We start from the raw sequence: 27,684 nt of genomic DNA on the forward strand, positions 1-27,684 counted from the left end.
TGGGACTAATGAGGCACTACTGCAATGCATCCTGGGAAAGGTGCTGAGCCGTGCTCATCGGCCACTCTCCAGCAGATCCCCATTCATAAATGAATGCTATTTTTAGCTCATCCCAACAAAGGAACATCAAAAGCCCTCACTCTTACTTTACCATGACCCTTCACCAAAATGCATTGTGGGACAACGCAGCAACAGTCGATATTTGTTTATCATCTCCTGTGTGCGTGCGTGCGTGTCTGTCACATGACCTGCAAAGTCTGGATGCGGTTGCCAGGCAACAGTCTTTCCCGTCTTTTACTCTCAGTCGCTCTATAAGAACATTAGTGATTGCGTCGGAGTGTTTGTGTGTGTGTTTTTTGTGTGTGAGTGATAGATTGAGTTTATTTATAGAAGCAGTCTAAAATTAAACGATGTCAATTTTGGGATTTAAGGGAAGTGGGGATTCCGGCTTTATGTTGTGTCCTTGACATCAGTTCTAAAAAAAAAAAGATGGAGAATTTGACAGATTTTTTTTTTAACACCGATTTTAATGAGCGACAAATATTTGCATGCTACCAAGTGCAGTATTTCCAAAGTGGCTTTTCATGCCATGGGTTCCCCTCTACTCCATTCAGAAATGAAGGATGAAGCAGCTGCAGCGCCGACACGAGAGAAATCAGGCCATGGTGTAATTATGATGGCGCCGGATATTGATTCCATTCATCTCACCTCACACGTATTCGCGTTTTCCTTTTAGAAGGCATGTTTGCCTCTCATTCATCTTTGCAGGTCATGTGTGTGTGTCTGTGTGATGTAAAAACATGCATATAATTGCCTAATCCTCCACAGCAGGTGGAAAATAACCATGGCCAAATAAAAGCTCACTGTTATGCATGGCATCTTTTGTCATTATGTTCATGAATGTCAGCCATTTTAAAGCAGATTAATCTATTTTCTTTGGGTCAAGTTTGTAGCCACAGTGGCTGCACTTAGATGGGTCTTTCAGGGGAAATCCAAAGTACAAACGTTATGCGAAAATAAGTTACTGTGGCAAATGGACTTTTTATCCTCAATAAAATATTTTAGTAAACTTGTTCAACTACATAGTGCAACCTTGTCGTTCAATAATTGTTTGTTTGAAAATGTTTTGCTAAGGTTTATTTGGGCAATATTACTTAAAAGTAACGCACGCTTACTTCTTAAATTCACCAGTATTTTTATGCTATTTCAGTGTGAATAGTACTTTTGCCACCTATGTGCTTTAAAGTATATTTTCTCCTTTTCAATTTAAAATTTCTAGGATTATTTTTCCATTACTGTGCTTCTAAAAAACGATTTTGATGCTCTATTTTTCTTCCGCGGAATCTGGGGAGGCGAGCAGCTTCGCGGAAGGACACGGCATCCAAACATCTGCGTGGCGCTACTTTCTCCAGCGGCATCATTTGCGCGAAGGGGAAGAACGTGTCCGTCTTGGACTCTTGTGCTGATATTTTATTTCCAACAATTCTTTTTGACACTTTCTACGTCTCCATAAAGCTGTAGCCGATAAGTGAAGGGAGAATTTTTACCCTCGCCCACCTGAAGAGTTTTTCTTTGTTTTTAACGGACAATTAAGTCCACCTGCTCGAACCTCACTTCACAGGAGAGCCAAAATGGGGGTAAGAACGACATTTGCACGTTTTTTTTAAATTGTCTTGCAGCTTTCTCTCCGACCCGCTTTTTGCGCCACATTTATAAGGCAATCTGCAGCATTTACATGCGGTGTACTGTAGTAACCCGTTACTCTAAGAGCATTTATATAAACCATATTTATTGGCTATAAGCACTAAGCAGATTTGCAGGTATATTTGCGTTTAAAAGCCCCCTGTCGAGATTCTAGTCATGAATAGCAACATAACAATGAAAAAAAAAGCCAACCGCCATTAACCAGCGGGACGCCATTTAGTCAAAGTGTGTGTGATAACAGGTGGAGGCTTGCAAGCCGTTCCCGTCATTGTCAGCATTTGTAACATACTGGATGAAGGTTGTGATTCCCATGATGACAAAATGGGTGCCCCCTCCCAAGTTCCATTTATGATCTCATTTTCCAATTCCTAATCAATCATTCATTGTTTTCAATAGCCAAAAGCCAATGAAAATGGTTTTCGATTTCTTGCTATCAATGGCGGCTTTGTTCTGATATCTTTATTAACCCCACAGAAAATAATGTAAGGGAGTGATGTGTGGTGAGTAAGGTGGGTGGCAAAATGGGGCATGTTTCAAACATGCAATTGCCCAATGTGGTGTTCAAATGATTACAATCCTTGAGAAAACAAATCTAATAAATGGCCTTTTTAAAATGATTTAAAAGCGATGGTTACATGTTGCATCATGTGTATGTGCGGGACATCTCCCCCATTACCCCCCCACCCCTACACACACACCCATGTGCAAGTATTGAAGTTCTTGTTGTCTCCCCTACCGGCGCACCATCTATGAGTGGTTTCTTAGATGGATTGATATGATTAAAATAATGAATTCTCTGTCCTGGAGTTTCGGGACGAAACATTATGCCTGACAGGTTTCGCGCAATGTTCTACCAGCGGACAGTCATCATGCTAAAAACGCAGTCTAGCGAGTGTCCCGTTGCATGCAGTCCAACGAATGCAGTGCGATTGGTGTAGTCATCGTCTCCGTGCCCGATTCGAGGCGGCAAGCTGGAATCGTGGGATGAGAGAGCATTCAGGCCAGGCCGGAGAAGTTGCGGCGCTCTGTCACGCTTTGTCGGCAAGCTCGCTCGAGGCTAACTCGACAGTTTGATACTGTGAGGGATTTTTACTCTGGAGGAGGGGGCGAGCGGGAGTAACGAGGCATCTGAGGTCAATCAATCGGGTGATGATGGTGATGAGGCTCGGGCAAAGGTCAGATTGGGATCGGCGTTGGCGCGACGGCAAAGGGCCGAGCAGACGGCGAGTCACCTTGAGGTGGGAAAACGTTCAGAGGTATTGAGGAATAAAATTGGCAATCGTGTAGAACGGATAATATATTGCGACTTCCCTTTGAAACAAAATAATAATAAACAAGCCAGGCCTCCCATAAGGCATTGCGCCACAACACAGGCAATAAAGGAAAGAAAATGGCCGACGGAGGAAGACGACGGGAATCCAGGGAGCCGTCACACAAGTTGCAACGCGGCGAGAACGTATTTAATGTCAGTCACGCGACCCCTCACGACACGGGTAGAGACCAAGTAAGCATCTGTCGTGTTGATGTTCGCCTTGCAACAAATTACCGTATTTGGTGCGAAACACCGTAAGCGTACAAATGAATGAAATCCACGAGATGGCAATTAATCTTATTATGAAGGCCTGACCCAGATGGATTTTTTATGATGATGTAAATAATTTGCAGATAAAAATTCTGATAACCGATTAATCTACGAGTATTTCAAAAAACAACTTTTGTTTCACCCAAAGATGCCACTTTAAAGTCTATTTGGCAGCAGGAGGAAAAAGTGCCTTTGAGGTTTATTATCATAATTTTTTTTGTTTAATGTCTTTGTTATCTTTGACACACGTCATCATCTTTGTGGAGACATTTGATGTAGATTCAAACCAGCAGAGTTAATCATTAGATATGAACATAAAAACCAAGGTGCTTGATGAAACCTGATTTTAACTTCCCGGCCTTTTTAATGTTCATTGTGCACGTTGTGTAACTTGTCAATATTTTATCTATATCTGGTTGCCATCCGAGTACGAGTGTGTGAGTTTTGTATCGATGAAAACGCTCACTCGCTCTCTGCGGCCCTGTGCCGTGACGTCAGGCCTTAGCGGCGTTTCCATACACTTGCGTTACATAACACACGTTTGCACATGGATAAAGAAATTCCAGCTCCTGCGGATTGGATGTTGCTGGGAAACATCACACCCCCTGTTAGCTGTCAATCACCTGTTGATGCCATTTTCTGGCGGCGACGCTTCACCTCTGCAGCCGTGCGGAATGCTTGATTGTTCCTCGAATGTAGTCGTCATCGGGATTGCCGTTCAGTTTTGTGATTGGACCCGAGGAGTCAAAAGCAGACGTGGCAGGGGGTGGGGGGGGAGAGCATGGATTATAGAGGACCCTCCCCCCCCTCCCTCCCTCATCCATATAGCAGTTTCTAGGTCGACTGCTCCACTGATCTGTGTGTAATCTGTGACTCGTCTGCGTGCGTGATGGCGACAGCGACCGTCCACCAATCAGAATCGAGCGCCCACCGCTCGGCAATCCCAACGATGTTGCCAGATATTGACTTGTCTTGGTTCTATATGACAAACGTGATTGGCTTCTGTGAATCACTGAATAAATCTGACATTAAGTCCTCCTCGTCAGTACTTGACGCGGGAGATCTCAGTGAGTACTCGAAGTAATATTGGTCTGGGGGGGAAAAAAAAAAGTTCAACAATTTGCACGAGAATTATTTGCGAGGGGGAGTTAGCTGTGCCTGTTTGAAATTTTACAGCTTTACTTGTGCTCACGTTCTGATCAATTTGACTTCATTAGGCCTGCTGCTCGCCTGGAAAATTGCCCAAAACGATAACAGCCCCTGCCAGCTCGTACATAGACGGCAATTCAAACCTAACCGTACCGCCTTACATGCTCCATAATGGTTTCAAAGTATGCAAATGAGTGATTTAATCCGCACAATTGATGAGCCTCGTTAGCGCTAAATTGCCACAGTAGCAGATAGGATCTCCGCCAAGGCGCCTCGCTTGTTCTACGTGATCATATTAACGTTTTCAGACGGACTCTTGCGATGGAAATTCTTGATTAAAATGCAAATGAACGCCCGGCCGTCCTCATGGTTCAGACTCCGTGCACGCTGGACACTGGGAACAAAGTGAATGGGGCGCTCGGGATTATTGTTGTTCACTGCATTTAATCTGATAGTGTAGTAAACAGCTGTAATTTGCGGGACGTCGGATGACAGATGGCACACACACACACACACACACACACAAACACACACACACACACACACACACACACACACACACACACGCACACACGCACGCACGCACGACTTGTCCTAAAAATCACAATGTTGTGTAGCTTATACCGTTGAAGAAGATGAAGGACACAATGAGTAGATGTCGAAACAGGTTGCCATAGGAACACAGTTTTGAACTATTCAATAAACTATACATTTATTTAATTGAACAAAAAAAAAATGTTTCTTGTGATCGACAGTATGGAAGGTCAGACAGCTACCGCGTGGCCACCACGCAGGAGAAGGACGAGAAGGAGTCACCCAAGAAGAAAGGAGGCAAGGGCATGGACGATCTCAAGAAGGAAGTCCCCATTGTAAGTATCTCAGCACTTCACATTGTAAGATGACCCTGGCTGAAACTGACCAATCGTTTCCGCTTGAAATTTGTAGACGGAGCACAAAATGTCTGTGGAGGAAGTTTGCAGGAAGTACACCACTGACATCGTCCAGGTGAGTTCTTGCTAGATTTCAAGTGCCTTGTTCAGTTACTTACATATTTTGGTGCCTGGTGCAGGGTCTGACCAACGCAAGGGCCGCCGAGTACCTGGCCCGAGATGGCCCCAATGCCTTGACCCCACCGCCCACTACTCCGGAGTGGGTCAAGTTCTGTCGCCAGCTGTTTGGCGGCTTCTCCATCCTGCTGTGGATCGGCGCCATCCTCTGTTTCCTGGCCTACGCCATCCAGGCCGCCACGGAGGACGAGCCCGCCGGGGACAACGTGAGTGCAAAGTGCAACGCAGCCGGCGAACGGGCTTGCTAAAGTGCTGAGTCGAGGGCAGATGCTCCTCGCGGGAGAAGATGGAGTGCGTTGCAGTGCTTTGTGAACAAAATGGCAGCGGCGGGTCATGTGGGGCAGTTAGACTCCTGTTATATGTCACGGCCTCCTTATCAGGGGGTGTTCAAGGGTCAGTGCATGTTGGACTGAGGGGCAACCGGTGGACACATTTGGTCCATCATGGCATGATCTCTAACCAGGAGATTTGAGATCCGTCTTAACCCAAGACCTCCCTTGTATGTTCCAGTTGTACCTCGGTATCGTGTTGTCGGCCGTGGTCATCATCACCGGCTGCTTCTCTTACTTTCAAGAGGCCAAGAGCTCCAAGATCATGGAGTCCTTCAAGAACATGGTCCCCCAGGTACCTCACGACTCAGCGCACATTAATGGATGACTGGAAAAGGCGGAGTAAGTCAGTGTTCCCTCCCGCTTGCCTGTGTGTTGCCAGCAAGCGCTGGTGATCCGCGAAGGGGAGAAGATGCAGATCAATGCCGAGCAGGTGGTGGCCGGAGACCTGGTGGAGGTGAAGGGGGGAGACCGAATCCCCGCCGACCTCCGCATCATCTCTTCCCACGGCTGCAAGGTGGACAACTCCTCTCTGACTGGCGAATCAGAGCCTCAGACCAGGTCGCCGGACTGCACCCATGAAAATCCTCTGGAGACCCGGAACATCGCCTTCTTCTCCACAAACTGTGTGGAAGGTAAGAAGCACCTGTAGGTACTTTGACTTCCTCTCACATCCCTGACTGAAGCTTTATGATGTCATATATGAGAAGTGACTCTCTACTGTGGTACACTGGCTCCCTCTAGTGGTCAATAAAAGGAGGGCTGCATAAAGTTGTATCTGGCGCCCTCATCTGGTTGCATAACACTGCTTGCCCTTCCATCCTGTGTCCAGGCACAGCTCGTGGCATCGTGGTGTGCACGGGCGATCGCACCGTGATGGGCCGCATCGCCACCCTCACTTCGGGCCTGGAGACCGGCAAGGTGAGCCGGTCGCTCGGCTCAGCACCGTGCAATGACCTCATCATCTCATCTCGCCCTCCGGAAATGCTTTGCACAGACTCCCATCGCCAAGGAGATCGAGCACTTCATCCACATCATCACCGGCGTGGCCGTCTTCCTCGGCGTCACCTTCTTCGTCCTCTCGCTGGTCCTGGGCTACTCCTGGCTGGAGGCCGTCATCTTCCTCATCGGCATCATCGTCGCCAACGTGCCCGAAGGCCTGCTGGCCACCGTCACGGTCGCAAGCACACCAATACTAGAGTGTAAATGATGACTTGGCAACAAGGCTAACACCCAGTTTGTGCTCTCTGCCCTGTAGGTGTGTCTCACTCTCACTGCTAAGCGCATGGCCCGCAAGAACTGCCTGGTTAAGAACCTGGAGGCGGTGGAGACGCTAGGTTCTACCTCTACTATCTGCTCGGACAAGACGGGCACTCTGACCCAGAACAGGATGACGGTGGCTCACATGTGGTTTGACAACCAGATCCACGAGGCCGACACGACCGAGGACCAGTCAGGTAAAGCCGAGACTCTGAGTCGGAATAGCTTCGTCGGAATAGTGGCTTCTCATCCGCCCGCTCAGGCTCCTCCTTCGACAAGAGCTCCCAGACTTGGGTGTCCCTGGCCCGTATCGCCTCGCTGTGCAACCGCGCCGTGTTCAAGGCCGGCCAGGACTCGCTGCCCATCCTCAAGCGCGAGGTGGCCGGCGACGCCTCCGAGTCGGCGTTGCTCAAATGCATCGAGCTGTCTTGCGGCACCGTCAAGGCCATGAGGGACAAGAACAAGAAGGTGGCTGAGATACCCTTCAACTCCACCAACAAGTATCAGGTAGGTACTGATTGGCTTATTGGCCGCAAGTTTAGCCACACATTGGAACAGCAAGTTGTACTTTGTCGGTCGCCAGCTCTCCATTCACGAGAGCGAGGACGAGTCGGAGAACCGCTACCTGCTGGTGATGAAGGGGGCCCCGGAGAGGATCCTGGACCGCTGCTCCACCATCATGTTGCAGGGCCGCGAGCAGCCCATGGACGACGAGATGAAGGAGGCCTTCCAGAACGCTTACTTGGAACTGGGAGGCCTCGGGGAGCGAGTGCTGGGTAAACTTTCTCAACATTTATTAAGCTTTACGCACACATTTGACGACTCGAGGAATGGATTTGGACTTTTGAGTATTGGGAAAGCCCCCCCAAGCATCTCAAGTTGTCTTCTATGATCCCTGGCAGGCTTCTGCCACCTCTTCCTCCCAGAGGACTCCTACCCAAAAGGGTTTGCCTTTGACACAGACGATGTCAACTTCCAGACGGACAATCTTTGCTTCGTGGGCCTCATGTCCATGATCGACCCGCCCCGCGCCGCCGTCCCCGACGCTGTCGGCAAGTGTCGCTCCGCCGGCATCAAGGTGAGCGCCCGCCGTCTCCGTTTTCACTCTCGCATCTCTTTGCTTTGCTTTGCTTTGCTTTGCTTCACCCGTTGGTTCTTCTTCAGGTCATCATGGTGACCGGCGATCATCCGATCACAGCTAAGGCCATCGCCAAGGGTGTGGGCATCATCTCCGAGGGCAACGAGACGGTCGAGGACATCGCCGCGCGTCTCAACATCCCCGTGAGTCAGGTGAACCCCAGGTGAGAGACGAGCCTCCAACGGCGGCCACCCGCACTCCGAGGCTTGCGGTGAACGGTCCCGGTGTGGCGCCGTAGGGACGCCAAAGCCTGCGTGATCCACGGGACAGACCTGAAGGACCTCGACCAAGACCAGATGGACGACATTTTAAGGAACCACACGGAGATCGTCTTTGCCAGAACCTCACCTCAGCAGAAGCTCATCATCGTCGAAGGCTGCCAGAGACAGGTACGGCGAGAGCAAATTAAATTTAGGGCGGAATGAACACAACCAATTTTCCCGCCGTTGCCAGGGCGCCATCGTAGCCGTGACGGGCGACGGCGTCAACGACTCTCCCGCCCTCAAGAAGGCCGACATCGGCGTCGCCATGGGGATCTCCGGCTCGGACGTATCCAAACAAGCCGCCGACATGATCCTGCTAGACGACAACTTTGCCTCCATCGTCACAGGCGTGGAGGAAGGTGAGCGGCGGCGGGTTGCGAAGGAGGAGAGCCGATGTTGGCCCACGTGAACCATTTGGTCCTCGCAGGCCGCCTCATCTTTGACAACCTGAAGAAGTCCATCGCCTACACGCTCACCAGCAACATCCCCGAGATCACCCCCTTCCTCTTCTTCATCCTGGTCAACATCCCGCTCCCTCTGGGTACCATCACCATCCTCTGCATCGACCTGGGCACGGACATGGTGAGAATGGACAAAAATATTAGGTCACCTGTTTTCATATCGTTAAGTTCTATGAATATATCTAAGTCAGTATGTGACCATGTGACAGGTGCCGGCCATCTCACTGGCGTACGAGGCGGCCGAAAGCGACATCATGAAGCGTCAGCCCAGGAACCCGATGAGAGACAAACTGGTCAACGAGAGGCTCATCAGCATCGCTTACGGACAGATCGGTGGGTGGCTGCTTTTCGCCCGCCCGCTCATCGCTCGCCCGCCACCTCACCCGTTCTGCGTCCACGTCTTCAGGTATGATCCAAGCGCTCGGCGGCTTCTTCGCCTACTTCGTCATCATGGCAGAGAACGGCTTCCGGCCCTCCGTACTGATGGGAATTCGCCTCAACTGGGACGACCGCTCCAACAACGACCTGGAGGACAGCTACGGCCAACAATGGGTACGAGCCGCTTCAGAAATATTCTTTTTGTGTCAATGCGGCGGAATCGAGCAACATTTCCATTTTCCCCAGACGTACGAGCAGCGCAAGATTGTGGAGTTCACGTGCCACACGGCCTTCTTCGTCAGCATCGTGGTGGTGCAGTGGGCTGACGTCATCATCTGCAAGACCAGACGCAACTCCGTCTTCCAGCAGGGCATGAGGTTGGTCCATCAGTCGGACTTGTAGTTTCCATCAGCAGCCACCAGGTGGAAGCAAAGGGCTTTCTTTCACAAGCTCCTTCAGCCACCCTTTGGCTCCTTCCACATCTTCTGTGAGGTCATTGCTCTCACCATGGTTTTACGTTTTCCGCAGGAACAAGATTCTGATCTTCGGCCTGTTTGAGGAAACGGCTCTGGCCGCCTTACTGTCCTACTGCCCCGGCATGGACGTAGCGCTACGGATGTACCCGCTCAAGTAAGCCACGCAGCCAGAGAAACAGGCGAGACGGCGAATTGGCACACTGGCTAATTTGAAATAACGGTCCAACTCTTTAGGGCCAGCTGGTGGTTCTGCGCCTTCCCGTACAGTTTCCTCATCTTTGTTTACGATGAGATCCGAAAGCTCATCCTGCGCCGAAATCCTGGAGGTAAGTGCACACGCGCGTGCGAAGGACTCTGCGATTCATCGTTAAAAGTGCTGACACTGTTGTTTTTTTTCTTCTTCTCTTTTTTTCTTCTTGTGGTGTGTTCAGGATGGGTGGAAAGGGAGACATACTATTAAATTATCAAAACATCATAAATGTCGCATCATCCCTCCTCAGCCCCCCCCCCCCCCCCTCGTCTCCTCCTCACCCTTTCACAAGCCCCGCCCCTCACCCCACGTACAAATGCTAGACCACAATGTGGCGTCCATTGTTGTTGTTTACATTTAGAGAAGTGCGCGTTGCCACGGTGACAAGCTGCCGATGTTTACTCTTCCGCCATCTTCTTCACTAACAAAAACAAAAGAGATGGCGCCGGGACCAATGACGGAGAGGGAGAGGATGTTGCCACGCATCCTCGCCGTCATATTTTTTGTCCAACACTCAGCTCGAAACTGCCAACCGCCGCCATTGTGCCGATGCTTGTTGCCATGGCGCCCAAAGCCGCCGTCGATGCCGCGCTGTTTGTCAGAAATTCGGTGCGAGGTTTGAGCACCTTTTGTTTTGCTTGGTGGCGGAGTGGATAGCACACCTGCCTCACAGTGCTGAGGTTTGGGGTTTGAAACCCCTCCTCCGTGTCACCAGCCCCCCCCCCCCCCCCCCCAAAACTTCCACAATGTTTGTGCTTGTTTTTTAACAAATGAGTGACTGGCTATTGTTTTTTGGTTGTTTTTTTTAAATATTTTTATCTGTGAGTGTCAGAGCTGTTTGTTTTCATTGGCACGTGACAAAGCACACCGTCTGTCCCTCCTCTCCCTCCTCTTCAGCCCTCCATCTTGGCCCCATGCGCCCCCCACCCGTCAATACGTGTTGATGCTTGTCTTGTTGGTGACACACGCCGTCCTTGTAAAAGCACCCGGCCGGGGTGGGCAAATGTTGGTGAGTCATCAGGCATGGATTTTATTTTTTTAAATGGGATCCAAATTCATCACTGTCAAACATTTCAGAATAGCACAATCACAAAACAAAACATAGCAATAAAAAGAGTAATGACAATGTCCGTGTTTTGTTATATTCCTAAAATCATATTACAATATTTCACAAACTCGGCCAGGGTATGTAAACTTATGAGAACAACCGTATTGATTCATGCAGCGAGCCACACTTTGCCCACTCCTGCTGCAAACTCTTTCCAAGTTCCGAGTCCTGGGAAAAAGAGATTTCGCTCCCATTTCATGATTTGAAGCGGTGGAAACAAAACAGCAGCAGAAAACTACAATGTTTGAAAATAAATTGGAATAAAACAAGACATCTTTTTTTTAAAATTTTGCTCTCCTTTTTGTTTTTCTGTCATGGAAATGGAAATAAACGCTGTGAACACTTATTACTGACATCTGCTGTGTCCTAGTGTCCTTTTTTTTTTTTTTTTTATTTAATCTTTGACAATACGCTCAACTTGATCCCGTTTCTGACTTTTTACTCGGAGAGCCATCAGGACCTGGGAGCCTTGTCAGTCTTGAGCTTCACCTTGAGTTGAGGTGTTAAAAGGCATGCTGAAATCAAGCAAGGGAAGCAGCTTCAGGTTGGACACTTTGACTTCACACTGCTTCTCTGCGTGTGCGTGTGTGTGTGTGTTTCATGAATCCCATTACAAGGCTCACAGAGCAAGTGAGTGGTGCTGCACGCACCTCTAAGTGAGGACAGAGGTCACCTCTTCTGTCTTGATTCCTTCTCTTGTTCTACACACACACACACGCAAGCACGGACCTGGTATCAGATGGGGGGGGTTGTTCCTTATAAGAATGGCAACTATATCTGTACATTACTCTTGAACCATTGCGAGCGTCTCATGTTTATGCGTGTCAGTCTATATACTGCCCTCAAGTGGCCAAGGTGCATAACACAACAGCGCAATGTCTATTGAAAAAAATTAAACGTGATATGTCTTCTTTATATCTTTATTCGTCATCCCAGCCAGTAAGTATGCAGTGGCAGTACAATATTCCAGTTTGCTATTTTTATTAAAGATATTTGGGAAGAGACTGGGAGTCATTTTCAATGATTACATATTTAAGGGAAGGATATATTGAGTCAAAATAGCAATCTTGACACATCTTTTTATTTATTTGCTTTCACTCCGACATTTTGACCCGGAATAAGAACAATTTAAAAATAAATGAAAGTAGAAATTAAGAGCACCCACACACCCACACGAGTCTCTCAATCTCTTACCTACCTGATTACACACACCCATCTTTCCATCTCCTACCTCCCCTAAAACCTTTTCCTCACTGCTACACACACACACACACACACACACACACATGCCTTTTTTTGTCAAGACCCCCCCCCCCCCCGCACCTCCCCCCTCTTTCTCCCCAGCCCCACGCCTCCCCCCAGTAATCTGGCTGGCCCGTGGCCTCCTCTCTCTCGCTCCACTGTTCTGTGTGATAGAATATCGATCGCTTCGCCTCGCCTTGGCGGGGAGGGGGGTGGGGGGTCTCTGTAGTGTGTGTACGCATGTGTGTGTTGGTCAGACGGGCTCCATCCAAGGTTGTTACCACGGCAACGGCGGGATGGGTCAGGGGGTTGCCATGGCTCCTAGGTCGCCGGGTCATGGGGAGGGGTCCTGGAGGGCACTGGTTGTGTGCATGTGTGTGCACACACGCGCGTGTGTTAATGGGGATTGTGAAACAGAGGTGTCCACTTGTGCTCTTTTCATTTGATTTTTTTTTCTATTAAATTGTAGAACAATAAAAGTCAGTCATACACGGATGGTAAAAAAAAAAGATATACTATTAATACAAAGACTTTTGTCTTTGTATTAATAGTATATCATTTTATATTGCATCTCCTAATTATTCTATGTATAAGTTAATAAATGGGTGGTATATAATGTGTGTTTTTGTTTTAATAAGTACTTTTGCAGAAGTAAAGTATTTTACATGTTTTATTTATTATTATGTTCATATTGTGCTGATATGAAAATATGAACTTCAAAAAAAATAAAAAGCCTGAGGTGAATAATGCAGCCTACGTGTTATTCATATTCATTCATGTCTTATTCCTTCCCTTCTTGTCTTCCTTCCCTTCTTTGCTTTTTTTCTTTTGCAGGCTGCAAGAATCCAGATGGGCCGCATCTCCTTTTCTTTTCTTTTTTTTTTTTTTTTAGAAGGGGGGGCACGTGCCGAGAACACAGGGGCCTTGCAGCATTTCATTTAGGACACCCTCCCGCCTTCTCCTCCTCCGGGTTCTCCTTTGCACCCGCGGATGCTGACGCTTTGTTTGTACTCGGCCTCTTCAGACTCCTCCGTCTGCGCCTCACGTCTTCTCATCCTTCATCCTCTGGTTTTCTTGTTCTCCTCTTCGCCTCATCTCATCCTCACATTCTGTCATCTCCCCTTTTTCTTCCCTTCTTCTCTCATGCTCTCCCACTCATCGACTCATCTTCTCGTCCTGTTGTCCACACCTCGCTTTTCACCTCATCCTCTCATTCTTTTCCTTTTTTCCCTCACATGCATCCTCTCATCCTTTGGTCCACTCCTCATTCCATCTTTTTCCATCTGCATCTTCTCATCATTTGGCCTCCTCATTCTCTCATTCAGTGGCAAAAAAAAAAAAAAGTCAGCGTGTGGATTTGATTTCTACTGCTGCAAATGTATCAGAGTCATTTTTCAACCGTCTAAACAATTCGATATTTTTGTGTCATTATTTAATGCCACGCTCATATGTTTAAACGGCGTTTAGATTCCCACGCGTGCTCTATTAGTGGCGTCGTTGTGTAATTGTTATCGAATGGCGACGTTATTTAATGAGCTGCCCGACGCAGAAATCGATGCCGACAAGACTTGAGTTCATTATGACAAATCAATTAAAAGGCTGAGAGGCTGCGGTGACGTCACGGGCTCACCGTTCAATGGGCCTTTCTGGACGTGGAGGACACGCACGCGCCTGGCTATCGATCCTCGAGCATGCACGCACGCGCAACGTTTCATGCAAGCGCTGCACGCGGACTTCACCTGCTTATTCTTGTTGTTTGTTATCAGAAATGAACTAATGTTAGATTTATTGTCATCGAACGTGGTGATCTTGCGAGTTGGATTCATTTAAGGTGCTAAATCAATAAATCTATACGCACACTGTGTTCAGGATAACTGCCTTTTTTTAAAACATTTTCATTCATGTTTTACACACTGATAATTGAGCGCATTTGAAGCAAATGTTTTTGTTCTCGTTGATGAATTGTTTTGTCGTGCATGCATACATTCAAACCGCTTGTTTGAAATATTTCTGCATATCAAAATTCATCAGAAAAAATGCAAAACATTTTAAATATAAATCCTAGTGTTTGTTGCAAGTACTAAATAAAAATGTGGTCTTTCTAATATCCTACATTATGTATGATAATTACAACGTTTTCATATTCTAGATTTTTTTTAACCCTATAGACTACAATGATAATAAATACAAAAATAACTGTCAGGTGTACATTTAAGAGCATTGTATCGTGTTTTAAGAAATACGATAAAAACATAATGAACTTTTTGTGCGTTTTCTTTAATTTGTGAGGATCGAGCGCTGCCACGATCTCCAGCGCGTCCATTGGACATTACTGTTATAAAATCCAAATCATATCTCCGCTAATCCAAAAATTTGTGACCAACTGTAGAAAAAAAACCCTTTAACAACTGCGTGAATTAGCAGACGTTTCTGTTAACAAACAAGAACAATAAAAACAGCAATATTAGTGTCTGAAGTGTTGATATGGTGAGTTTCTTTTATTTTATTTTATTGATTTTGCCCCCCCCCCCACACACACACACACAGGCGTCAAAAAGCCTTGAAAGCATCAGGTGTGTGAGCGTAGCAATTTTTAAACATTTGAGCGACACAAGGTTGATGGGTGGATTGTAAAAGTCGGCACATGCGTGCTACACACTCCTGTACAGTAGGTAGCGCTACTATGCATCTGGTCGTTGTTTGCCATCCACAATTATTTAATAGAAGGAGAGGAAGACCAAGAAGAAGAAAAAAAAGTCACCTTTATTTGTCTGTACGGGCCATTTGTGTCTTTTAGTATGAAAAAATCCTGCAGTGAATCTTTTTATCACTGAAATAACGTTACATTTAATTATGATTAAAAGCAAGGCTGATGGCCTTTCTCAGTGCACATTCAAATACATTTTTCCCCAGAGTCATAGTTTGCGTCTTGTTATGTTCGTTGGCAAAATTTTGCTCATCATAATTCTTATTTGTTTCACAAGTGAGAGTTTTTTTCGAGTGACCATTTTAACGTGAAACACAACCGGTGTGCGCCAACTAAAGGCTACAGAAGCTAATCTGTATGTTGCTAGGTAGATAAAATGTGAACATTGAACTGTGTGATGACGTAGCCTCAATATGAACATTTCATTGGAAGATGGACCCGTCAGTCACAAATACGTCATCGTGATTGGTTCATTCGCGATCAAACGGTCAGGTTGTAGTTAATTGCACATCGGGGAGGAGATAAAAACCGCCGAAACGAAAAAATAAGGTAAGACATATGTTTTAACATATTAGTCAAACTTTATTTTGACGAAAGTTTATACAAAGCTTTAATGCGAGTTTTAGTGAGGTCGTATTAGTTTTTTGTATGGCCATGTAGCAATAGCGTAGCTAACGAGCTAGCACCAATACACGACATTGTAATTTGTTAACTAGCTAACATTTTCTATTCTGGTATATTTGGTATATTTTAAATCAGTATCTAATATATTAAATCAACACAACTGTCCAAGGTTTTCCACAGACCACGAAGAAAGTGAAGGGAGGAGTGGGGAGGCGCTAATTGAAGTTTTCTTAATGAATTAAACAGAATGCAAGGCTAAGAGCTCAAAGTTGAACGAGAGAGAATGAATAGAACATTTGATGTTATTATTATTGTATTCGACATCCCATTAGAAAAAAGTGGAATTAATTTATGTAGCGATATTAGCGATAAAAAAAGAAATTTATGTAGCAATAATGATGGTGGTCGTGGTGGTGGTAGGGACTTCCACGACACGGTCGTTAAGGACGAGACGGCCATTTTAAATCACACATCGAAACATGGGGTGCCATGATAGTGTCGTGTTAGGCAACTACAATATAACAAACTGAGATAAAATTGTGTTAAGATTAGCAGAGCATAGTGGTTGTCTAAAAATCTGTGGTAGGGTCACCGCCACCAGATTTAATGTATACGAAATTTCCCGAGGCATCATCTGCCAGAAGAAAAATAAAATTATTTAATTTCAAAACTTTTACAGTCATGTCTCTCATGACAGCTCTTTCATGTGCATGAATGAAAGCATGAAATTAAAATTAGAAATTGATCCTGGAAGCTATTTTATCCCTATTTCCATTTGTCCTCCGATTTTAGTAGGCAGTCTTGCGATCTTCTCTGTGACATCACCGGAAGCGCCATGTTGTTTGACTCGATGGCGCAGGAAAACACCAACTCCTCCTGGATTGATTTCCAATAATCCTGACATCTCGCGCGTGTGATGCAGGCTGGGAGTTGTCACATGCGCGCGTGTGTTGCTGACCGCCTGTCGCCATGGCGATAATAGCCGCTAATGAGATATTAACCCTCAGATAATGAAGAAACGGGAAGCCGCTAGTGCGCCTATCGATTGCTTCCACCTTGATCAATAGTGTTGCGGCCTGTTCTTCGACGGCGATGGAGGCGACATGCGGCTTGACCTTGTCGTCCACAGAGCGACCGGACCAACCCCCCTCGCGCACACACACACACGCACACACACACGCACACACATACACGAGTGAGTGTGCTGTCCAGCTGCATAGAAGGCAAAGGTCAGCGCTATCCCAGACGTCTAACCCCATCCACATGGACCCTCAAAGGTCGAGCAAAAGGACAGATGGAGGAGAAAATATCAAATGAGTGTTAATGGATAATTATTTATACTAAAACACAGGGCTGGTATGTTTAACACGAAGCGATATGGCTTTTAATAATAAAAAATACTATTTGATTTGAATAGATATTTTCCCTCTCCTTACACAAAAGATAATGACAATGGTGTTAAAATTTTTCAGACATTGGGAAGTAGATATAGTAGATACATTTTTGTCACCTAAAATGTACAAAATTGAAAAAGCAGTTTGTCTTTTGAAGTTTAATGGACTTACTCTTTTAATTTGTGTATATGAAATGAATGAGCACATTAAATACAATAATCTACTTTTCATCCCATTTTTAATAATATATTTATGAAGTGGCTTTAGGCTACATGAATTAGTCAAACACTAAATATAAAAATATCTAATAGTATTTTTATAGTTCATAGTTCATGTCCAAGAATTTCACTTGAGAAGAAATAAATAGTTCCTCTGTGTCAGGTCATACAAATATTTTAAATGTAAATCTAGGATGCATTTGTCTGGACTAAGTACGCCTCCCTCAAGTTAAGTTGGCTATGATTTATTTTTATCCTCTATATTTCTCTTCATTTCCCAGTGAATAATAATCTTTTTGTGATTGCAGTTCAAGAAGCGTCCAGCAAATAGGCCAGACCCAACGCCTCCGTCGTTCAGCTGCCGCCGTGCGAAGCTTCAAAGACCAAGGTGAGTGCGAAGAGGATGAAATAGAGGAGGAGGCAGGATGAAAGTGGGGCTGGAAATCCGTCCGGCCAAGCCCCCTGAACACCCCCACCCACCACCCGTGGGCCTCCTCCCCATAACATTCTTCTCCCGCTTTAGCGCTCTCCTTCACCCCTTAATCCTTTACTACTCGGCTGCATATGTTTCCTAATCCGGGCTGCGTGTGTGGGAGGCCCGCCTTCATCCGCCTCTTACGGTCGCGTTGTTGCATCACTTTGCTTATTTTGGCTCGCAGCATCAAATACTTGTTTTAAGGAGAAAATCATTTTTTGCTTCTTCTGTCTTCAATCCTGACAAAAAAAAAAAAAAAAAAATCCACAAAAAGTCACAACATCCTTTGAATGCAGAGTGAAGTCCTGTGGAGCACCGGCGTTATTGTACTGTATGTTATAGCAGTAGGTAAAAATTTGCGAGATCGAGAAACAATTTCTGATTCCTGGTAATTGCATGTCATCGTTTTCGGGGTTTCCCCGACACTTTCTGCTTGGGGGGGCGTGTCCTGCCTCGTCAATAGTGTCGTATCGATAGGTTAATAGGCGGCGTGTCACGTTCACTAACTCCCTGATTAGTGGACACTTCACTAATCCACACGCCGACCTGAGTTATTGGGCGGACCAATTGATTTCCGCGCCGCCGCCAGTAGCGGGGTCGCAAGTCAGCTATTGATTGGCCCCACGACAACCCGGCACACACACACACGCACACACATGCGCACACGCACACACACACACACACACACGAATATTTAAAATAAAAAATAAAAAATATATTTATCAAATTTTTAAACTTTGATAGCAATAAATGATTAATACATTTCATTGTAAAATATATCTTTAAATTTGAGTGAAAAAACAAAATTGTGCTCATAAATGATGACAAAGTATTTTATAACAAATTCTTGCATGATCTACTCTAAATATTAAAATCTCTAAATGTAAAAAAATTGTGAAAATTAAAATATTTTTACAAATAAATGATTTAATAAATATATTTATAATTTTTAATGAAAGAACTAATGACCATGTTACACATTGAAAAATTATTTTGTAAATGAGACTACATATGCATATCTAAAGATACATGATTTGAATACTGTAAAACATTTTTTTAAACAAATACTAAAATATTTTCAAAATATATAGTTTAAAAAGGTCTTTATACACCTAATAGGACAAATGAACATATTCATATTCAAATACATGTTTAATATTAGATAATATGAACAACACTTGATATTTTTCAAAATTACTCTTAGAATAATACATGTCGGGGGAATCCGCCACATAAATATGACAACAACCAATCGGAAGTGGACAAAGCAGGTGATTGACAGACGAATGAAATGAGGCGTATACCAGACTATCACCGTGGTAACCACAACCTGAAACATCCTCACTCTGACAGGCTCCCCCTTTAAGATCATAATTAAAGCTTCAAATATATTTGTGCATTGACGAGCAGTAAATAAACACATGTCTATGTGTGTGTGTGTGTGTGTGTCTGTGTCTGTGTCTGTGTCTGTGTCTGTGTCTGTGTGTGCATGCGCCCTCGAGTTCATGGCAGTTAAACATTTTTCTTCCTTCTTAATTGTTTTTACTTGGGCCATCGGCATCCCGATTAGGCGCCATTGATTCTCCTCCGCTAACTTCATTGATTTCTACATTTCTCATTGATCTCAGCTTCTAAATCTACTCGCACGCGTTCACTGTCTCTTCCTTGCGCGTGTGTGTGTGTGTGTGTGTGTGTGTGTGTGTGCGCACTTGAGTAAGCATTTATTTGTATCTGTCCACACTTGATACATTTCCACTTGTAACATTTCCACCAACACTTCGCAGGGATCATTTTTACTTCACGTATATTTGCTGACGACCACGTCACTCACCGGGGCGAGGCTCCGACTCTTGAAGCCATACATACTCAAAGTCACAAATAATAGTGTGGAATGTAAGGGTAGTTTCTTTTCACAAGAGGAATTATTTTTTTTTGCTTCTGGATTATAGCGTTTTTGATTATTTTGCCTGTGGATTATATTTTTTGATTTTTTTTTGTTTGTGGATTGTATTTTGATCCTTCCTTGTGGATTATGCTTGTTTTGTTTGTGGATTATACCTGTTTTTGTTTGTTTCCTGCTTGTGGATTTTGCCTTTTTGGTTTATTTTTTGTTTATGGATTATACATTTTTTAATTTTTTTTTTTCCTGTTTGTGGATTATGCCTTTTTTCGCTCGTGGATTATACCTTTTTTGATTTTTTACCCCCCCCTCCTTTTGGATTATGCCTTTTTGAGTTTTTTCACTTGTGAATTATACCTTTTTTGATTTCTTTTCCTGTTTGTGTGTAATGCCTTTTGTTTAGTTTTTTTCGCTTGTGGATTATACATTTTGTTATTTATTTTTTCCTCCTTGTGGATTTTGCCTTTTTTCGCTTGTGGATTTTTTTTCCTGGTTGTGGATTATGCCTTTTTTTTGTTTGTTTTTTTTTTTGCTTGTGGATTATATCTTTTTTGATTTTTCTCCAAGACACACCAGTGGATAACCGGACCAATGTGTCTGGAAAGAGGGATATGTGGCTGCAACGTAAGTAAGAAGCAAAGAGGTTGGTGGAAACCAACTGACCGACTAGCCGACCTGGCGACACCGGTGGACGAATGCACGGACGCTGCAATTAATTCTGTTATCGATCTTGGCTCTGGCTTTTCTGTATGGAGTTTTCATGTTCTCTCTGTACCCGCAGGTTCTTCAGTTTCCTCCTCCATTCCAAAGACATGCTTGGAAGGCTGATTGACCACTCCAAATTTTCTGTAGGTGTGAATTAAAGTGCGAATGGTTGTTTATGTGTGCCCTAACAACCAGTTCAGGATGTTCCCCGCCCACCATCCTAAAACAGCTGGGATAGGGTCCAGCACACCCGCAACCCTTCTAAGTATAAGACATTCAGAAAAATGGAATGCGATTATACCTTTCTGAGTTTTTACTTTGCGCTTGTGGAATATTTTGAGGGATTTTACGCATAACTGGTATTTATAATTTTCCTCTGGATTTTATGTAGATATTTTTCTGAGAAATGTGTTATTTGTGTGACATGGTTTTCAACGGATGGCAGTAGCATTCTGTCGATTAGAGACTCCCCAAGGTTGCAGTTTTACAATATTTTTTTCCCAGGCTTCAACTGCTTCTGTGCTATATTATCTTGCAGCCTATGATTTGCGACACCTTGCTCCGAGTGACATTTTGCTGAAGGAATCGACGTTGACGCGAAGAGTGCATCCCTCCATTGTGGACATCAACTGCCGACACTATGTCGGGCACTGGATGTGGATTCGTCAACCTGAGCCCAAAAGACACGAGAGCGGTGCCTTGCTTTGCAGAGTATCAACCACTTTTTGATAAGGTGGCAAGCATGTCACCAAAAAGAGGAAACATGACTTTGGATAAGGACAAAGAGAATGAGGATTCAGACGAGGAGTCAATACCCAGTGTAAGTATAAAACATGCTGTGAAAAGCTGTTTGTTAGCTACAATAACATCATTTACCTCCCTTGAACTCCCCTGAATAAATTTTTTTTGTTGAGGAAATTATCAAAATTTCATACCAATTGTAAGAATTTCACACAAGATCACCCAATTGAACAAGTCTGAACATCCTCTCTGAGACCCTCAAAAACTATTTTCGCTTAATTATTTGGTACCATCCAACCCTTACCAATCCCTTCAAGACACCAGACACACACACCATTATTTTTTTGGCTAAAAAATTGCGAGCTACAAATAAAATGGAGCATTTTTGAAGCCAAACACAGATTTGGTGCACCCCCTCCACTTCCTCTTTTGGTGTGCTTATTTATTTTTTGCCATTTCCTGCACTCTTGATCCTCTCACTGTTGAAGTCGGTCATATCACAGACTCGCAGGCATAGAAGCGCATCCGCACGGCAGAGGTTACGCCAGCTCGCAAAGCCGCATCCGTGTCATCGGCATTACCGACGGCCGTGCTGGGGCTGCGTTTGTGCCGAGCTAAGCGGTTTAGGCAGTTCCAGAGCGGGGCCTTCATGCGTGTTACGACGTCTTTGGCGTCGGCGTGGTGCGTCACGCCGCTTGTAAATCCACGAGGGGGAAAAAAGGTCCCGCGTGTTGGCATAAAACAAGCACTTTGTTAGGTACGTCACGCTAGCAAGCAGCGATACCTTTCGCCAGTGCAGTATTTTGACTCGTTTTTGGACCTCGGCACAACCCGTAAGAAAATGATACTCAGCAGCCATATTGGTAAGAATTTGGGTTGTCCCGTCATAAAACCTCTGGTATCCATGGTAATACTGTCCCTGGGTTGCGCCCCATACAGTTTTTGGGAATATATCGGGGATATGCTTGTGTTGGTCCATTTAGTCGTTCCAGCACACTTGCGGTACAGCTTGTGACATAATTGTTCGTCAGTATTGATTGCGAAACAGCCCCCCCCCCCACACACACACACACACACACACACCCTCCCCCTTTAACCCGACCACATTATTGATGGGGGGGAATTTAATTCAACCACCTCGTTTGTCAACACGACACGGCCATTTAACAGTGAGTTCTCTGACACATGCACTGAGGGTGTGTGTGTGTGTGTGTGTGTGTGTGTATATATATATATATATATATATATATATATATATATATGCATATATATATATGCGTGTGATCATCAGGTGTGCGTTACAATGTGAAAAAAAACATATTGCTATTGATGAGGGCCATGCGCCATATTGCTCACCTCTCCCTGAAACCCAAACACCCCCACATATACTCAGACACACGTACACACGCGCACAGCCTCCCCAGCTGCGATAGACGCACAACACACACTATATTTTTCAAGAAATAATTGCTTTTGTCTGGAAGGAGTTGGGATGTGGGGGCTCCTCGGCGCTCAAAGCCTTTTATCCGCAGAGGGGGGCTCCAGAGGGCCGAGCCGTCGCTGCGTCCGCTCGCTCGCTCGCTCATTGGACACGCGGACGTCATCTGTCAATGGGGAGGGAGGGCGAGAGGGAGCCATTGGGAGGGGGCGAAGGGGGTGCGATATTAGCTTGTTGGGGCTCCTTTGTGATACCATAGTGAAGGACAGGAGCTCAGTGGAGGACAGAATATTAGCGATACGTAAACCAGCAACAAACCTGCCCATAACAAAGATCAGCATGCTCCATTTTCATGGATTGAATTTGAGATGATCCGTTTTGATCTGGTGCCCCTAACATTTACATCATCATGAGTCTTGGATTAGCTATTGCATGGATTGAGCCCATTTTTGCTTAAAAATTGTTCAGTATAATGTGTACATTCTTTTTTGTTTTCAATTGGATTAGTTATTTGAAATATTAATAAAACAATATTGTGAAATATAAAAATAGGCAACATGTGTATGTAAAAGATATAAAACAGAAGAGTAAATTAATCAACTGTCATAATCATCATGATGATACAGTTTGATCATAAAGTAATTTGCCTTTGTACTAATTTACCAATTATTTGATATAAATATGACACATTTTACACACACATCTGAACAATTTTCCCATTGATTTTGGTAGGATTTTAGTCAATTTCAAGAATACAATTTTACTTTGTTTATTGCACAATAGTACACAATGAATTTCATTATATTTAAATGATTTTTTCGATGAAACAATTTCTCATTGTGAAATCATCGTTTAAAATAATGCATTACAATTCATTAAAAATTATTTAATGCGCTTACTGTGTACTAATGTTCACCCACCCACAGAAGCTCGTTGTCACGCCGAAGAGCTCCGCTTCCAATATCGATGGCGTCCGAGTCAGCTGAGCAGTGCTTTCGCCGTATCCGTTGCGATGTAAAGCGCCGCCAGAGATCCCGCGGGGGCCGTAACGGATCAATAACTTATTAACACCCTTTCCCTTCAGGAGTGCGCGAGGAGGAGAACGGCGCGCTTGAATATTGACTGCCATATTTACCGTATTGATTAGTGTATTTGGAAGAATTTTTATTGGCGCCCATGATGATCTGTAGCGCTTACTCACTCCACACAGTCAACGTCTCTATTCGCTTTTGTTGCTACAAATAGTGTGGTTGGTGCCTTGACAGTACTGCTTTCTAAAGCATACATGCCGCTAACGTGTCACTAAGTTTGGAGTAACTAGTAGTAATCCAATGCCTTACTACATCTAATATAGTCTGTGTCTGTGTATACCTACCAGGAAGATACTTTTAACTAGGCTACAGACTACGTTAGCATGAGGCGCAAGTAATTGATTCAAATTACAGTTGCCTAAATTTGAGTAACTTTTGAGTTTTTTTCGGAAACTTTCTTTCAAACTCCAAATTTTAACGCCTATGTAAACATAACAAGGACGAAACAGAGAGTCACATACTGAAATATACATCAAATGCGTGTGTGTGTGTGTGTGTGCGTGTGTGTGAGGAAGCGGCGATCGATGCCCTCCCAGCTGATGTGATGATGTGATTATTGGCTTCATTGTAATGACGTTTTCAGAGGATCAATTGGCTGGATCGGCGCGTTTACGTCCCTGTGTGTTACAAGTGCCAAGGCTATTGACCGGTAAATACGAGACCAAAAAAAGCAAGATGAGGTTGAATTTGAAGTTTGAATTAGAACGTTAGGACTGTGTACAAAATATAGTGGAAAAATCAAGTGTATAAAAATTCATTACGTTCAATACAAATTCAAACTCAGGTGGCTCACGAAAATACCAGGAACTATTTTCTGTACCATCCGACTTTGAATTTGAATTTCTGAGTTTGGACTGATACACTTCTATACGTTTGGCCCTTTCACCTTTGTCAAAATCTGTTCAATGCGCTTGTGTGTGTGTGTGTGTGTGTCGGGGGGGGCTGTGGGGGGGGGAGGAGAGAGTGAGGAAAAAAGTGGGGGTGGGTTGGGTGTGTGTGTGTGTAAAAGCGGGGGTGGGTGTCTCTTGTCTCTTGTATCCTGGCTGAGGCACCTCGCCAGCAGCAGAGCGCGTTCAGGCTGCGCGGCGACGGAGCGCGACCACCGTTGTTACAGGGGGGGTGGGGGGAGGCCAATCCCATCGAGTACCAAAGAACCGAGAGCAGCATCCGCATGGATTTACTTGTCAATTGATCAGCCATCGCCAGCCGCTCGGCGGCCGGAATTTTACTTTTTTTGTTTTCCCCATGCGATCCATTCAAGCCGAGAATAGGACACTTTGCCTCCGGTCGGGAGAAGCGCACGAGCCCAGCGCTACACGTCGAGGAGCCGCGATGTTGTCCATGCGCACGCCAGCGGGAGCTTAGCGCCTCACCTGCACTCCCCCTCCCAGCTTTTAACGCTCACCTCCAAAGAGGAAAAACACAACAAAAGAACCCCAAAAAAAAAAAAAGAGTTCAAGACGAGATTTTGAGAAAAACCCTCAAAAACTGCTCCTGTTTCTTGTCCGTACAGAAGATCAGAGGGAGAATTAAAGCTGAGAGGAGAGCACAATAAAAAGCAAGGAGCAAAGAAGGGGTCCCAGGTCGACGGAGGACCATGTTTGTCCCCCTGCCGGTGCCCTTCGTCTTTCAGAGAACTGCGTCCGACTTCAGCGCCTGGAGACTCAAGTCGTCGCTGGCTCCGCGGTCCAGCCCCGGTAAGACATTTTTGACAATCTCCTTCCCAGCATTTTGAATGAGAACAATAATCACAAGTTGACACTATTGAGGAGAATCGATATTCTTCACAAATAAGAACTTTCACTAATTGAGGACATCACAAATAATTGGCCGTTGTTTCGTTTGAATTTATTAGCAAAAATGCAAGCCAAATGAGAAATTTGGGGAAAAATGGAGAAAACTTGTTAGTCTTCACCTGAAACAAAAATATGAGTAACGGCACATTTTTTTTGTAACACCCTCCACCTGAATTATGACTCAAAAGTTTTCTATTCTACTGTACTGTATACCGAATTCACAAGCAGGTGAACCATGCAGGGGGGATTTATCATTTATTTATCAAAGTATAACACATTTATTTATTTTATTTGTAAACGTCATTTCATCTTGCTATTTCAACTTCAAATGTTTTAATGCGGAAATTAGCATTCGTTTGTGTATTTGTCATGTTTTCCTCGTCCCGCATCCTTTCCGTGCGTCTCCTGCGGTCAGGTTCACGGTCATCTATCGATTAGTGGATATTGATGCGGGCCTGGGAAAGCTCGGGGGTGGCTGATGGGGGTTGCTCGGCAGAAAGTTTGGTCGCCGATGTCAGGCGGGAAAGAATATTCTTGTCACAAGGTAAGTGTACTAAATAAGTGGAACAGGCTTAAAGAAGAGACGAGATAATATCGCATAGCGGCTCCTTGTGCATTTGTCATGGAATGTGCCGTTTTAGGAGCCGTCATAGTCGCACATTTTCTCCGTCCACCTGTAAAATGCCACTCGGTTGTTTCGAATGAATGCACACACACGCGTGTGTGTGTCATGTTTTGCGATTACGAGTTGTGAACGCACTGCGAGTAATAGTCGTTTGCAAGAAAGTTGCCACATAAATGCAATAAATGTTAACATCATTTATTTCTACACTCGTTTTCGAGGTCAATTTCAAAAAACAAGTCAAGTGCTTTTCTTATGCATACAAAATCCTACTAAATTCTTAGTGGACCGGCCTCCATCCACTATGATTGTCTTTTTTATTGTAATTTATTATTAGGGCATATTTTAAAGGTCACTTTAATTGGTTGAAAAAATAACGTACATTTTAGTCAACCCAAACAGTTTTGGCAGTTTTTTCACCAAGAGTGCTTTTTTTTTTTTGTTAAAAGAAAAAGTCCTACCAATTTCTAATCGAATTGACTCCATACACCCATTTTTAAATACAATTTATTAAAAAAAATACAATATTTAGGGGAGGCTAATTGCCGTGATTTTTTTTTTCCCTGTACAAAATCCTGCTAAAATCTCAGCCGACCCAACTCCATTCACACGTGTGCGTACTTGTTTACGTGTTTGTTCAAGTGGGACTGGATGCGAAAGTATCTTCCCCCCAATCCAGCATTGTACCCATCCCCACTACACTGGCTCAGTCCATCCAGGCGGAAATATCTAATGGCCGCCGTGGGGGTGGGACAGGGTTTGGTGTGGGTTGGGGGGGGTTGCTGCTGGATTTAAAAAGGGGGGAGTGAGTCATGGCAGGGTGATTCAGCCTTTCACCTTAAGTAGGTGTCAAAGGCAGGGGAAAAAAATGGCAGCGGGTGTAGTGGACGTTTCACGGCTGATGCGTAATCACTGTTTGGAGGAGATGGGAGGGGGTCATTTTGTCCGTCGACGCTTTAAGAAATGAAAGTCAAAGAAAAGATGAATAATGAATGAGGCGTGTACGCTAACAGGGTGAGAGGATGACTTCATGCACTTGATTAGGTACACCGGCACCCGGTTAATGATGGTCAACATACAAATGTTTCACCCCTTTGCACTTTATCTTACGCCGCGGGAGCCATGCGCATTCTGTTACCTCAAGATTGAAAGTCGGGATGGTTTTGTGACAAGAAGTGAAAATAGCTTTGAGAAAAAAAATTCCGGTTAAAAATGAATTTCTGTAATGTTTTGATGCCGAAGGAGGCCGTGAAGGTAAGTCGTGAAGGTAAGTTTTTATTTCTTGCATCACTCCAAGGCGCTTGAAAAAGTGTTTATGAGCACAGTTGTTTCAAAGGATGTGTGTTAGATTGGCGATTCGACTTGACTTTTGGCTGGTCTTGTGTCGACGTTGGTGCAAAGTTTTTCTGTCTCATCCCGTTTCAGTTGTTGTCGGTGCCCCGGTTTGTGCTGCCTACTTGGAATTTGGAAACCCCGCCGATGGAAAAAAAAAACAAAAAAACCAGCAATGTCTGGGTTCCCCAGCTAACGTTGAATTGGATTTGCCCGCCGCCGTCCGGGCCGGGG

The 27,684-nt window shown here is 44.8% G+C and overlaps 2 protein-coding genes across 4 annotated transcripts in view; both read left to right on the forward strand.

The window, feature by feature from the left end:
• Positions 1–1,398: 1,398 nt before the first annotated feature.
• Positions 1,399–11,520, forward strand: LOC125986942 (sodium/potassium-transporting ATPase subunit alpha-3). Of its 3 annotated transcripts, none has more exons than XM_049750901.2 (22): positions 1,399–1,637; positions 5,191–5,304; positions 5,381–5,440; positions 5,505–5,708; positions 6,013–6,126; positions 6,214–6,466; positions 6,664–6,752; positions 6,829–7,008; positions 7,090–7,288; positions 7,354–7,598; positions 7,675–7,867; positions 7,994–8,169; positions 8,256–8,392; positions 8,468–8,618; positions 8,683–8,851; positions 8,920–9,074; positions 9,163–9,286; positions 9,360–9,505; positions 9,578–9,708; positions 9,860–9,961; positions 10,042–10,133; positions 10,239–11,520. In XM_049750901.2, the coding sequence occupies exons 1-22, from the start codon at positions 1,632–1,634 to the stop codon at positions 10,265–10,267; spliced, it is 3,069 nt and encodes a 1,022-aa protein (XP_049606858.1). In that variant the 5' UTR covers positions 1,399–1,631; the 3' UTR covers positions 10,268–11,520. The 3 variants fall into 3 exon arrangements, with proteins under 3 accessions (XP_049606858.1, XP_049606857.1, XP_049606855.1); XM_049750900.1 differs by lacking the exon at positions 1,399–1,637 and adding an exon at positions 3,054–3,169; XM_049750898.1 differs by lacking the exon at positions 1,399–1,637 and adding an exon at positions 3,056–3,208.
• Positions 11,521–15,562: 4,042 nt separating this feature from the next.
• Positions 15,563–27,684, forward strand: part of pou2f2a (POU class 2 homeobox 2a) — a 35,089-nt gene continuing 22,967 nt past the window's right edge. The window contains exons 1-6 of the mRNA XM_049750769.1: positions 15,563–15,663; positions 17,659–17,738; positions 20,293–20,349; positions 20,507–20,573; positions 20,969–21,250; positions 25,214–25,397. Coding sequence (XP_049606726.1) covers positions 25,298–25,397 — 100 coding nt within the window. The 5' untranslated portion in view covers positions 15,563–15,663; positions 17,659–17,738; positions 20,293–20,349; ... (1 more) ...; positions 20,969–21,250; positions 25,214–25,297. The remainder of the gene's footprint in view (positions 15,664–17,658; positions 17,739–20,292; positions 20,350–20,506; positions 20,574–20,968; positions 21,251–25,213; positions 25,398–27,684) is intronic.

The sequence above is a fragment of the Syngnathus scovelli genome, chromosome 19 (assembly GCF_024217435.2).
Source record: "Syngnathus scovelli strain Florida chromosome 19, RoL_Ssco_1.2, whole genome shotgun sequence".
In the NCBI taxonomy this organism is placed as follows: Eukaryota; Metazoa; Chordata; class Actinopteri; order Syngnathiformes; family Syngnathidae; genus Syngnathus; species Syngnathus scovelli.

What these genes read in the sequence shown, in the direction of transcription:
- LOC125986942 (XM_049750898.1), top strand. Translation starts at nt 3,095, where the DNA reads ATGGCCGACGGAGGAAGACGACGGGAATCCAGGGAGCCGTCACACAAG. An exon ending in TCAAGAAGGAAGTCCCCATT is followed by an intron (nt 5,305 to 5,380) that starts GTAAGTATCTCA and finishes TGAAATTTGTAG; the next exon opens with ACGGAGCACAAAATGTCTGT. An exon ending in TCAAGAACATGGTCCCCCAG is followed by an intron (nt 6,127 to 6,213) that starts GTACCTCACGAC and finishes GTGTGTTGCCAG; the next exon opens with CAAGCGCTGGTGATCCGCGA.